We start from the raw sequence: 15,000 nt of genomic DNA on the forward strand, positions 1-15,000 counted from the left end.
CGGGGTCCGGACGTTTGACCATCGAAGATCTTCTTGGCTTTCCTCATTGTCCTGGTGATCAAACCTCCGGGGTATTTCAGCTTCCTAAAGGTATTCTTGATGTAAGTTCATCCTCTAGGAGTTCTTCACTGCAGATACGAAAAGCTCTGAGAAAGAAACCTATTAGAACACCCGTTTTAACACGTCTGCTGTGTGCTGAAAAATAGTGGACAAAGTCGTCCCTATTGGTGGGCTTCCTGTACACCGAGAAACTTACCTGTTGAGAACCTCTGTGTATCAACGTGTCTAAAAATGGTAACTTACCCTCTTTTTCCAGTTCAACTGTGAATTGAATGTCTTTATTCACAGCGTTGAGTCTTCTCAGCTTATTTTCTACATTAGTTCCTTTTGGCATCACCACGATTATGTCATCCACGTACCTTAACCAAGTGGTACCTCTTCCCATGATGTCGATATATTTGTCCATTTCTAATACTTCCATGAATAAACATGCCATGACAGCAGATAATGGACTCCCCATTGCGAGACCTCTAATCTGTTTAAATTCAGTGTTGTTAAACATAAAATATCCAAATTTGACACACATGGAAATAAGTTTTATATAATCAGATCTTGGGACTGGAAGGATATCATCATCGATATCTGTTGTTACTTTCTTCACTGCTTCTAGGGCATCAATAATAGAAACATTTGTGAATAACGCTGTTACATCGAAGCTTGCCAACTTTTTATCATTTACATTTAGATCTTTAAGTTTCCGGATCAGGTCGGAAGAATTTCTTAAATGGGCCCCGCTGATGGAACCGATGGCGTTGGAAAGGGGTTTTGCCAGACATTTTGCTAGTCTGTGAGGAGCGCTACCAATCCCTGAAGTTATGGGCCTCATGAGGATATTTATCTTATGTATTTTAGATAGACCGTGCATTAATGGGGGTTTTGGAACTTCTTCTAGTAATCCTAAAAACTTTTTTCCCCTGGTTGATTTGCGTAAGATTTTTCTCGCTTCTGTGTTGAATTTTGCTGATTCTATATCAGCGTTGCCGGCCGGTTGTCTTTCGTATGTTGATTCATCATTCAAAAGATCGGACATTTTGCCCAGATAGTCAATTTTATTTAAAATAATTACTCCGCCGCCTTTGATAATGACATTATAATCACCCACGCCGACAAAGGCGGCGGAGTAATTATTTTGAATAAAATTGACTATCTGGGCAAAATGTCCGATCTTTTGAATGATGAATCAACATACGAAAGACAACCGGCCGGCAACGCTGATATAGAATCAGCAAAATATTTAAGAAACATAATAATATTCGTAATAATCTCAGTATCGTTTACCGTATTCCGTGTAGCGGCTGTCCATCATCATACTTCGGTGAGTCAGGTCGTGGGATCAATAAACGCTTGAGTGAGCACAAAAACGATCTCAGGGCACATAGAACATCTAACTCCCTGGTTCGTCACCTGGACAAATGTAGGCATTTACCTGATGAGAACAACACAGAAACTCTACACGAGGGATTTGAAAAGAAAATGAGAAAAACTGTGGAAGCTGCACATATCGCCACCAACAAGAACAACAACGACAGAGACGGATTTTAATGCCTCTCGAAAGCAGCAAGTGTCCTAATAATTAAATCGTTAGCCAAAGGGAAAACATGACCCTTCCGCTCATACCTTGGCAGGTTCCCTCTCGCTACGAATATAAGAATTGTGATCCGTTTGTAATGCTGTAGTCCTCTGAAGAAGACCAAGTTGGTCGCAACGTTAGGGCAATAAACTCTATTCCCAACACATCTTCGTTTGCCCTTCCCCACCCACATTCTCTCTCATATATATATATATATATATATATATATATATATATATATATATATATATATTCACACACACACAAACACACACACACACACACACACACACACACACACACACACACACACACACACACACACACACACACACACACACACACACACACGCACACACACACACACACACACACACACACACACACACACACACATATATATATATATACATACATTCATACATACATATACCAAGGCCTTTTCCCCCTTTCAAGGGAGGTAGCTAAAAAGAAGAAGGCATAAAATCATTCCCACCCATTCCATCCCTAAATACACCCACACTCCCCTCCACCCTCCCTCTTATCTTAGCACCTCCTGGATGACGGGTCATCCCTGCACCTTGTCCACTGCCCTGGGTCAGAGGCAGTGTCGCAAGTCACAGCACATCCACAGCAAGGCTGCTTCATTTAGTCGGCGACCCCCCCTCTCCGTCCCCCCATACATAAAAGGAGAAGACGGGGAGAAATCCCTTTGGGCTGCATCAAATTGTGCTCACACATACTACCTCACTCCCCATCCCCCAACCCATTCCACCTCATGCATCACAACATCATCCATATACAACCATTCTCCATTCACCCCTGTCTTCTGTCCTCTCCCGTCCTTCCTCAACAGACATTCCCCTCTTCCCCAAAGCCCCCTTCACCCCATCCATCCATCTCATCCTAGGACGTCCCCTCATGTTCACTCCCTCCACATCTGCCTTCCACACCTCTTTTGCTAGTCTTTCTTCACTCATTCTTTCCATGTGTCCAAACCATCCTAATACTCTTTCATCAACCCTATCTCCCAACTCCCTTTCCACCCCTGTTCTCCTCCTTACCTCCTCATTTCTCACTCTATCTAGCCTAGTAACCCCCATCATACTTCTCAGACACCTCATCTCAAACACATTCAAACTCCTTCTCTCTTCCTCTCTTATGTTCCATGTTTCTGCCCCATACAGTGCTGTTGGCACAATCACTCCTTCATATAGTCTCCTCTTAGCATCCATTCTCAAATGTCTATTCCTCATTACACTTTTTAATCCACCAAGGCATTTACTCGCTTCTCTCAATCTGCATTCTACCTCCACCTTCACTCCACCCTTTCCTGCCACATTTGCACCCAAGTATCTAAAACTATCCACTTCCTCCAGTCGCTCTCCTTTTATGCTCCTTTTATGCTGCCACTTTCACCCCTTGTACTTCTCATCACCTTACTTTTACCCACATTTATCTTCAGCTTTCTTCTATCACATACTCTCCCAAACTCTGTCACCAACATCCTCAATCCCTCCTCGGATACTGCCACAAGCGCAGTGTCGTCCACAAACAACAGCTGGCTCACCTCCCACTTTTCTCCATTTTCTTTAACCATCTCCAATCCCTGACCCACCACCCTTGCATTTACCTCTCGCACCACTCCATCCATGTACAAGTTGAACAGCCAGGGAGACATAACACATCACTAACGAAGTCCCACCTTTACCTCGAACCACTCACTCTCTCCATTTCTAATCCTGACACATACTCTATTACTCTCATAAAAACTCTTGACAGCTCCCAGAAGCTTTCCTACTATCCTGTATATCTGCAAAACCTCCCACAGTGCCTTCATGTCTACCCTATCATAAGCCTTTTCCAGATCCATAAAAGCCGAAAAAAATCCTTCCCCTTTCCTATAGCTTTGTCACATATCTGTCTTACCACATAAATCTGATCTACACAACCTCTACCCGTCCTCAATCCACACTGTTCCACACCAATTACTCCCTCTGTTCCTCTCCTAATCCTCTCAATCAAGATCCTCCCATAAGCCTTCCCAACTACACTTAATTTGCTAATCCCTCTAAAACTACTACACTCACACTTGTCCCCTATATATATATATATATATATAATATATATATATATATATATATATATATATATATATATATATATATATATATATTTCTAACTGTAACCCACTATCGGAGAAAATAAGAGCAGAAGTACAGATAGTGGGCTATTGTTTGATTTTACTTATGCGTTACTAAATCACTCCACTCTAATAGATATGTATGTATATACATTTGTGTGAAATGTGCATGTGTGTGTGTGTGTGTGTGTGTGTGTGTGTGTGTGTGTGTGTGTGTGTGTGTGTGTGTGTGTGTGTTTGTGTGTGTTTATGTGTGTATGTGTATTTATTGTGTGTGTGTGTGTGTGTGTGTGTGTGTGTGTGTGTGTGCGCGTGCGTATGTGTGTGTTGTGTGCGTGTATATGTCTGTGTGCGCTACACAATTATGATTGATAAGTTTAGGCTTATTGACTCCACAGTTTCGTTACAATTCCCTAATACTAATTTAACAACATCAAATACTCCTCTACAATTAAAATTCACGGAAAGACACCACCCTTTCATTGAAACTATTCTATTATATATTTTTAATGTTCCACAAACCATTCATCTGTGTCTTCTCGTATTGATTGGTAATTTTGTAGGCTCCAATTATGGTAGGTGTTTGTGCATGTCCCCTAGGGAATTATATAATAAAGAGGAACAAAATTGGTTTTGTAAATTACAAAGTAGTTTCTAGGGGGATTAATGGTCTATTAAAGTTTCAATAGCAGCTTCGTCATCATCTCCTTTAACTTCTTAAAAAAAATCTCTTCATGCTCTTTTGTATTATCTTTTCTTCTTTCTTTTTGTCTCGTTTTCTCTTTCCTCTTCTTTTTCTCTCGTGTCTTCTTTTTGCCATCGTTCCCTTCTCTGTTCTCTTCACATGCCCAGACCATGTAAGGAAAATGACTTCTCATAGCCTACGTATGTACTTTCCCCAATTTCCATGCCTTTTCTTAATCTTGTCGATCCTCCTTACACATATACACACTTACAAACACACTTACACAGTTACAAACCTACACACATACAAACTTACACACTTGAACACTTACACATTTACACACATATACTTACATATATACGCACTTAAACACACATACACACTTACACACTCACACACTTACACATTGGCACACTTACACACTTACATACTTAAATACTTACACACATTTAAACACTTACACATACACACTTACACACTTGTATACTTACACACTTCTCCAGCAATCTTAACCACGTATGCTCCCTCCACAAATCCATTAAATCCTAATAGGGTTACAAGAATGATTATAGAAGGTACAGGGGTTGTAGCTCATAAGGTTGCCATAATCTATCTGGTTGTCACATATGTATATCTGAAGGCGCTATCACACTGGGCTATTTTTCCTTCAACTGTTGGAGGAAATGCACGTAGCTTTTGGGAGGGAATCTGACATGCTGAAGGTAAAAATTTCCTCCAGCATATGAAATGACATTCTACGTAAATTGTTAAGAAAACAAAACAGTTCCCCCACAGTAATTTTACGGTGGGAAAAGTGCTGGAGGTGGGTGGATGATACCGCCGATAGACTGGAGGTCGGAGGAAAAATAGCTCAGTGTGATAACATCTTAAGACAAACCGTACAGAAGGATTTTCTTCATGTGATGTTTCATTTTAGGCGCAACGCAGACCTCCGCTGAAGGCGACAATATGTCCAGTTCAGGGGAACACTATCTGTTCAATGACCTTTTCAGGACGTATAATAGACATATTCGACCTGTGACTCGCAGCAACGAAATTACCTACGTTTTCTTCGAAATTGCCCTCCTCAACCTTATCAAGCTGGTTTGTACGTCTTTGTATTGTGGGGGGACTATAATTCATACACATGCGCGCGCGCGCGCACAAACACATACACACACACACACACACACACACACACACACACACACACACACACACACACACACACACACACACACACACACACACACACACACACACACACACACACACACACACACACACACACACACACACACACACACACACACATACATACATACACACACACACACACACACACACACACACACACACACACACACACACACACACACACACACACACACACACACACACACACACACACACACGGCTCGGTGGCGGATTGGTAAAGCACTGGCCTCACAAGTCAGAGAACCGGGGTTCGATTCCCCGGTCGGGCGGAGATAAGTTGGGTTTGTCTCCTTTCACGTGTAGCCCCTGTTCACCTAGCAGCGAGTAGGTACGGGACGTTAGTCAAGGAGTTGTGACCTTGCTGTCCCGGTGTGTGGTGTGTGAGTGGTCTCAGACCTACCCAGAGATCGGCTAATAAGGAGCTCTGAGCTCACTGCCGTAGGGTGGTGTCTGGCTGTCTTGATAGGGACTGCAGCAGATCCGAGGTGAATACACGCACAATATATATATATATATATATATATATATATATATATATATAGATATAGATATATATATACTTACGTATAGATATATGAAATTAAAACTTTTGTTTTCAGCTTGGCAATGATTTTGATCAAATATTTCACTTAGAGAACACGACAGTTATATGAAATCATGAGTTGACATTAACGTGTTGGTTTCCTTTTCAGGACACAAGGAATCAAGTTCTCATGACCAATTCTGAAATGATCATGAAATGGTATGACCATCACTTGAAATGGGATCCGGAAGAATATGAAAATACCACCACGATTAGAGTTCCATATAACGACATTTGGTATCCAGACGTCATACTCTATAACACGTAAGTTTTTTCCGTAGTCTTGGAAAATGAGCCTTTTTTTCTCGTAGTCTTACGGAAGTACATTGTTGTTATTTTTTTTTGTCGAACAAAATTACGTGTACATGTAAGCAATTACTGTTTGGTTGGCTTGCTATCTTAAACACACGTACATATTCATAATTTATGATTGTACTCTTAATATAATCAGTATACTTAAGGGATATAATAATGTATATAGATATTGTAATATATGTGGTTATGTAATTAATTTATTATGTAGATATGTCTGTATATACTGTATACAAGCTCACGCGCACATAAACACACGCGCACACACACACACACACACACACACACACACACACACACACACACACACACACACACACACACACACACACACACACACACACACACACACACACACACACACACACACACACATGCACGACTCGGTGGCCCAGTTTGTAGAGAGCGCGGGACTTGGAAGTATGGTGGTGCTCGCAGTACCCAGTTCGAATCCTGCCCAGGGCCGAAATTATTTCGGTATCACTGTGCTTCGGGTCGTTACTCTGACTCTCGTGGGTGGGGAGTTGGTGTGTGTGTGTGTGTGAAAGGTCATAGCATTACCCATAGATCGGTCATACGAGCTCTGAGCTCTCTTCCGGGGGGGAAATAGCTGTCGATCACGAGTCCAACACGTGATCCAAAGACCAAGGTGAATACACACACACACACACACACACACACACACACACACACACACACACACACACACACACACACACACACACACACACACATACACACACGCACACACACACACACGCACACACACACACGCATACAAACATATTAGAGGAGATACGAATTTTCTTAGAATGGATAAGATATCTATTACTAGTAAACTTAGTAACCAAGCAGTGAGCGGTGACACAATTGGTTGTTTTAAGTGAAGATTGGATAACTTTATGAATTGGAATGAAAGGTGGTAAACGAGAACAGTAGTAAAGTGTAAAGCGGCCCATACACGATCAATTATATTGCGCAATTTCATTGTCAATACTCTGAATTGACAATTAAATTGACCGTGTATGGGCGATATATCGTCCATACACGGTCAATTTAATTGTCAATTCAGACGTCTTAAGACGTCAAAGCGGAGTGAAGCGAGTGGCGGAGTTCTGCAGGATCCCGTTATGGTTTTGGTTTACAAAGGATTGCAAAGGATTACAAAGGATTACAACGGATAAGCATACCGACAGGAGACCTGTTGGTCCATAACTAGGTTGGATGTGGGGTAAAAATAGGTAAACGAATAAAATAAATAAATAGATAATGACAGATAATAAGTAAACAGAAAAATAACAACAATTTATAATGAATAATGAATAAATGAATAAATAGAAAACAAAAACAAACAGGTAAATGATGATAGATAAACAAATAAACAATTAGAAATAAATGGCAGCCATGACAGCATATTGCTTAGGTGCTTATCTAAGTGAATCTTAAAACTTCGAACTGCACTACATTGAAATGGCTCTGCAGGACATGACAAAGCAAAAGGATTGAAAAAAATTGTAAAAATTTACGTAAATGACGAGATGACTGAAAATTTACGCTAAAATTTACGTAAATGACGAAATGAATTGAAAATTTACGCTAACATCTACATAAATAACAAGATGGAAGGATTGAAAAAAATTATACATATTCACAGACGAAACAGTTCTTGAAAAAAGAAACTTCAAAATGTTACAAAATTAAGCTTTATGCATGGATGGAGCCATGAATAGAAAACGAACATTAATGACCAAAAAATACAAAGTATTGGAAACAGACGGAATTAGAAACAGAGCAGCTATGGGTTATCAAACGGAAAGCAAAACGATAATGTGGGCCAAAGTCGAGAACAAATATCTGTCAGTGCCGGTAATGGCTAATTCGTATAAAAGAGAGGGAGAGAGAGAGAGAGAGAGAGAGAGAGAGAGAGAGAGAGAGAGAGAGAGAGAGAGAGAGAGAGAGAGAGAGAGAGAGAGAGAGAGAGAGAGAGAGAGAGAGAGAGAGAGAGAGAGAGAGAGAGAGAGAGAGAGAGAGAGAGAGAGAGAGAGAGAGAGAGAGAGAGAGAGAGAGAGAGAGAGAGAGAGAGAGAGAGGGGGGTGTTCAGGTCATTCAAAGGGATAGATAGAATTAACAGACAAGATCTCTTGGTGGGACACAAAGCGCATCAAAAGTGTTAACCGAGGATAACCTTTTAGTTATTGCAGGAGCTTCCTCTGAAGTGAATAAAATCACCTGAGGAGAGTTGAGGTACGTTTTCTTCGGTGCGATTACTAGCCTAATACCAGCCAATGGTGGGTGACGCGCCTCCTACCTGGCATCCTATTTGGGTAAACGCATTGGTAGGTAGGCGTCACTCGGGTCAGGTCAATTGAGGTAGTTGCTTCAAACAGTGAGATGGGGGGTGGTTGTGTTTCAGTGATCAGCGCCGAAGAGGTACAACCTCTACGTAATAGAATTGTTGCCTTAGAGAAGACTGTTGAGGGACTTTAAGAGGAGAATCGAGCTCTTCGCTCGAAGACCCTTAACGCGGACGGCAAACCATGTTTGGAACCTGGGTGGAAAAAGGTGACAAACAAGACACGGAGAGATGGTAAAAAGTCCTCATCAGATCCACTTGAATTCAGAAACTCATTTCAAGCTCTCGCGGGTTTACAAGAAGAAGAAACGAAGAAAATGCAAGAGAAGAAGGATAGGGCAGTCGCTAGATCCCTGCCCACAGGTAAGATTTTGGTTGTAGGAGATAGCCAGGTGAGGTATTTAGATAGGGCCTTCTGCGACAAAGATAGGAAGCATAGGACCCAAATGTGTTTCCCCGGGGCGGGAATAGGGGATGTTAGAGACAGTATCGAAGAGTGTATAGTCGGGGAAGGTGTGAAACCCATCGTAATCTTGAGTGCTGGGAGAAATGACATAGGTAAGTTAGGGAGTGAGAAATTGTTTGCGCTGTTCCGGGATGCGCCAGATAAGATTAGGAATAAGGGAGAGGTTCCTGTTGTATGTGAAATTCTTCTGAGGTGTAGGGTTGGAAGCATGTGTTATTCCAGGGCTATTGAAATGAATTGCAGGCTGGCAAAACATTGTAAGGCTAATGGATGGGCTTTTGTCGACAACTAGGATCGCTTTTACAGTAAAAATAATTTATATACAAGGAACGGGGTGCACTTGTCGCCCAGAGGATTTCGGCTCCTTGCTGAATCCCTTGACCGAGAAGAAGGCATCCTGCAGCCTTTTTTCGGGTTGATTACGTGGGAGTCGGTGGGGTGGGGGGAAGTATCGGAGTATAGTTTAGGCAATAGAAACAGCTCAGTGAGGCACCGTGTAAAGAATCACCAAATTAGGTGGAGGGAGGATAAACTAAAATTTTACTATACAAACAGCAGAAGCGTAATAAATAAAATTTATTTACTGCGAGGTAAAGCATGCGTAGAGAAATTTGATATTATAGCTATTGCTGAATCCTGGATCAATATGGCTGATAGACATTTCCTTCCGGAAATCGAGATAGAAGTATATAAGTTTTTTCACAAGGACAAGGTTGGCAGGAGTGGGGGAGGAGTAGCACTTTTCGTTAAAAGTACAATAAATTGTATTATCAACAATTCGATTAAGAAGGAGGGTAGTGCGGAATCTATTTGGATGGAGATTATAGGCAAGAATAAGAAACTTATTATTGGCGTCCTATATAGACCTCCTAACCTCAGTATTGAGCAGACTGATCCCCTGATTCATGGAATTCGCAGGGCGTCACAGTACAAAAACGTTGTGATCATGAGGGATTTTATATATAGAAACATTGACTAGGAAATTTGAGTAGGAGATCAAGAAGCGAAATTTTTTTTAGATGTGGTGCAGGATAATTTCCTAAAACAAATGATTACCGATCCTACGAGGGGAGAGAATACTCTGAACTTACTTTTAACTAATAATTAGCACCTAACGAGTAACGTAAAACTGGGAGATAGTCTAGGCTCTAGCGATCATCAAGAAATAAGATTTAATATTATTTTGGAAGAATTAAAAAGTACGAATAACGTTCAAGTACCGGACTTCAGGAGAGCCAATTTTGACAAAATGAGAGACTATACAGTATAAGACATTTGATCAGTTACGGGACCGACCCAGGGGCTGTGACGGGGTCAGATAAACGTTCAGTCCGGACGTCATTAGCGCGTTCAGAGGTTGGGTCACGGAGGGTATCCATACTTTGGGTCAGGTCACTTGCGGGCGCGGGGTCAACAGCCCCGCCAGCGATTTGGATGAAATGTATATAACTTAACATATCTAATTCTAAATGCACAGAATAAATTCATTCCCCTCAAGTTAATACGGAAGAATAGTAATATTCCCAAATGGATGACAGACAGGCTGAATATGAGATCGGAATGAAAAGAGGACTTTAAGTAAGAATAGAAATGGGGAAGCACACCCGGGATCCAAATATAACGATATGGCAAACCTAGTTAAAAAGAATTCGCGCACAGCGAAACGTAACTATGAAATTAAGGTTGCCAGACAAGCAAGATCCAACCAAAGATAGGCCCAATTCAAAATGATGAAAATATCATGATAGAATTGGAGGAAAAAATGAGTGAGGCGTTTAACAAATATTTTCTGTCGGTGGTTATTAAGGAGAGGTTAGATAAGACCCCTGACAGCGATCCAATTTTCAGTGGGGATGAAGAAAGTAGACTATCTAATATCAGCATTAGTAAGGTAAAATTAGTCAAACAGATTGAAAGACTTAAAACTACAAAATCTCCGGGTCCAGACGAAAAATTTCCGAGAGTGCTTAAAGAGTATAATTTTGAGATCTGCGACCAGTTAACAGAAATATTCAATAAATCAGTAGACACTGGTTTTGTGGCTATTGCTTGGGGGCAGGCAAACGTTGTTCCTGTTTTCAAAAAGGGAGATAAATCGTCTATATGGAACTACAGGCCAATCAGCTTGACATCAGTTATAGGTAAAATGTTTGAATCAGTAATAGTTTATAGACTCAGAGAACACATCGAGAGACATAATCTGATTCGTGACACACATCATGGTTTCTCTAAGAGTAAGTCATGTGTGACTAATCTTGTATCCTTTTACACTAAAACATATAAGGCGTCAAATGACAATGATAGTTACGATGTTATTTACTTTGACTCTAGCAAAACGTGTGACAAGGTGCCCCACCAGAGACTACTAAATAAAATCAAAGGCCATGGCATAGGAGGAAAAATGTTAGAATAGTCTAGAGCTCGGATCAGTGACAGAAAACAGCGAGTCACCATACATGGTGTAAAATTCAGGTGGGGGAGTGTTTCAAGTGGGGTCCCCCAGGGCTCGGTTTTGGGTCCTTTATTGTTCATTTTGTATGTAAATGACTTGGACAATGGGGTTAATAGTGATGTTAGTAAGTCTGCGGACGATACTAAAATAGAACGCCTAATTAGGTTAGGAGACGACGCCGAGATTTTGCAGAATGATCTTAACAAATTGTTCACATTGTCTGTTAAAGGGCAAATGGACTTCAATATCTCAAAGTGCAGAGTGTTAAACGTAGGGGTACACAACCACAAAAATATACAAAGCTTAAATAACACGTTTTTAGAGAAAACTGAGTGCGAAAGAGACTTGAGAGTTCTAGTGAGTCCTGATCTTAAATCCAGGAAACAGTGCATTAGCGCCAGGAATAAAGCTAATACGTTTCAATGATATGACGGTTGCGAATAAAAGTGCAGAGGTAATTATCAAACTTTATCTAGTGTTAGTTAGACCCGTCCTTGACTATACGGTACGACTTTGGTCTCCGTCTTATAGAATGGACATCAATTCACTAGAATTAGTACAGAGTAGAATGATTAAAATGATACATGGGCTCAGAATTTTACCTTACGAAGAGAGGCTTAGGCACCTTAACTTATACTCTGAAAAGACGCAGAGGTGTTGAAATGGATCAAAGGCTTTAACAATGGTGGCGCAATAGGGCAGGACTCGCAGTAATGGATTGAAACTGGTCAAATTTAGATATAAGAAGGAAATAGGAAAAAATTTGTTTACTAATAGGGTAGTCAACGAATGGAATAGACTTAGTAACCATGTAGTGAGCGCTGAAACTATCAGTTGTTTTAAGAAACGTTTAGACAACTTTATGGATGGGGATGACAGGTGGTAATGGACATGGAACTGCCTAGTGTAGGCCATATGGTCTCTTGTAGTCTTCCTCATTCTTATGTTCCTCTGATCCTAAAATAACCAGCCTTATACTTTGCAGCTTAAAGCAAAACAGCCTCATTAAAGAAAAATGTTCTAGACAATCGTTTGGCAATCACCATGAACGATCATCGTTAAGCGATAAGAATCGCACCAAGGAAATCGTACATTTAGGTCCCTCATTGTCATCCTGATGTCATTTTGTCCACATTCCAGGGGGGACACCAGCTACCGGAACGCCATCTACAACACCAACGCCATCATCAAGTACACTGGAGAGGTGGAACTCGTGTCCCATGCCATGCTGACCTCCACTTGTGACATCGAGATTCTTTACTACCCTTTCGATGAGCAGAACTGTAAACAACATTTTGCGTCCTGGACCTACGACAGTAGTAAGGTGGGTCCTTGCCTGGTCCCGGATTTCTTTCTTTTTTTTCTCTTTTTTTCTTTTTCATTAATCTGTTTATTGAGCTACTCATTTATTTGTAGTTTATCTAATTTTTAAATTAGTTTATTGTTTCCTTATTAATTAATTATTTTATTTATCTATTTATTTATTTGTTTATTTATTTATATATTCCTTTATTCATTTATTTAATAGCCTATTTATTAATTTGTTTATATATCTATCTATTCATTTATTCATCTATATATTTATTCATTTATCTATTTATTCATTCATTTATCTATTTGTTAATTTATTTTTTGTTTATGGTGATGAATCGATGGTATGTGCTTTGTTAGGGAAAATCGCGAACGAGCGAAAAAAGTAATTTGCTACCGATACGTTTTATCAGAACACACAATAACGCACGCTCTCTCTCTCTCTCTCTCTCTCTCTCTCTCTCTCTCTCTCTCTCTCTCTCTCTCTCTCTCTCTCTCTCTCTCTCTCTCTCTTTCTCTCTCTCTCTCTCTCTCTCTCTCTCTCTCTCTCACACACACACACACACACACACACACACACACACACACACACACACACACACACACACACACACACACACACACACACACACACACACACACACACACACACACACACACACACACACACACACACCTCGTGGCGCTGTGGTTAGAGTTCTCGCCTGCCATTACGGCGGTCCGGGTTCGACTCCCGCCCAGGGCTGAAATAATTTCAGTATCGATTCACTGTGGGGGTGTTACTCCAACTCTCGTGGGCGAGGTATTGGGTGTGTGTGTGCGTATAAGGTCACAGTATTACCCATAGATCGGTCATACGAGCTCTGAGCTCTCATGCGGGAGGTTAATAACTGTCGATCACGAGTTCAACACGTGATTCAAGACCATGGTGAATGGTGGTGAATCTCACTCACACACACACACACACACACACACACACACACACACACACACACACACACACACACACACACACACACACACACACACACACACACACACACACACACACACACATTCGGTGGCGCGGTTGGTAGTCTCCGACGACGGTGGTCACTACGGCGGTCCGGGTTCGAATCCTATCCAGGGCTGAAATAATTTCAGTATCGCTGCGCTTCGAGTCGTTACTCCAACTTTCGTGGGCGGGGAGTTGGGTGTGTGTGTGCGTGTAAGGTCATAGCATTACCCATAGATCGGTCATACGAGCTCTGAGCTCTCTTCCGGGAGGGAAATAGCTGTCGATCACAAGTCCAACACGTGATCCAAAGACCAAGGTGAATACACACACACACACACACACACACACACACACACACACACACACACACACACACACACACACACACACAGGTATACTCACATATGCAAGTGCACATATGTGATCCTCTAAGACAATAAGAAGCGTTAGTAACGTTTAATGAATTTGTCTTTGTATTTGATAGTGAAAAATCTCAAATTCTTAACCTGATCCTTGACAGATAAAACTCGTCCAAGGTCCAGCTGAAATATCGGAGTACGAGCAACACCCTGAGTATTTCCTCGAAGACTACTACTCCGAAATCAGCGAGCAACACGACCCTTGCTGCGAACTCCCGTTCTCAAGTAGGTGATCGAAGAGCCTTGTAAAAAAAAAAAAAAAAAAAAAAAAAATATATATATATATATGTATATATGTATGTATATATATATATATATATGTATATATGTATATATATATACAGTATATATATATATATATATATGTCTATATATACACACATATATATATATAAATATATCATTAAACAAATAAATGTATAACAATGAAT

At 40.8% G+C, this 15,000-nt stretch overlaps 1 protein-coding gene across 1 annotated transcript in view; it reads left to right on the top strand.

The window, feature by feature from the left end:
- LOC143017557 (neuronal acetylcholine receptor subunit alpha-9-like) overlaps positions 1-15,000 on the top strand; it is a 31,623-nt gene that overhangs the window by 3,191 nt on the left and 13,432 nt on the right. The window contains exons 2-5 of the mRNA XM_076172345.1: positions 5,396-5,562; positions 6,369-6,523; positions 12,983-13,166; positions 14,671-14,794. Of these exons, the coding sequence (XP_076028460.1) occupies positions 5,396-5,562; positions 6,369-6,523; positions 12,983-13,166; positions 14,671-14,794 (630 nt within the window). The remainder of the gene's footprint in view (positions 1-5,395; positions 5,563-6,368; positions 6,524-12,982; positions 13,167-14,670; positions 14,795-15,000) is intronic.

Source organism: Oratosquilla oratoria, chromosome 32, assembly GCF_046742065.1.
Source record: "Oratosquilla oratoria isolate Oo_2021 chromosome 32, ASM4674206v1, whole genome shotgun sequence".
Lineage (NCBI taxonomy): Eukaryota > Metazoa > Arthropoda > Malacostraca > Stomatopoda > Squillidae > Oratosquilla > Oratosquilla oratoria.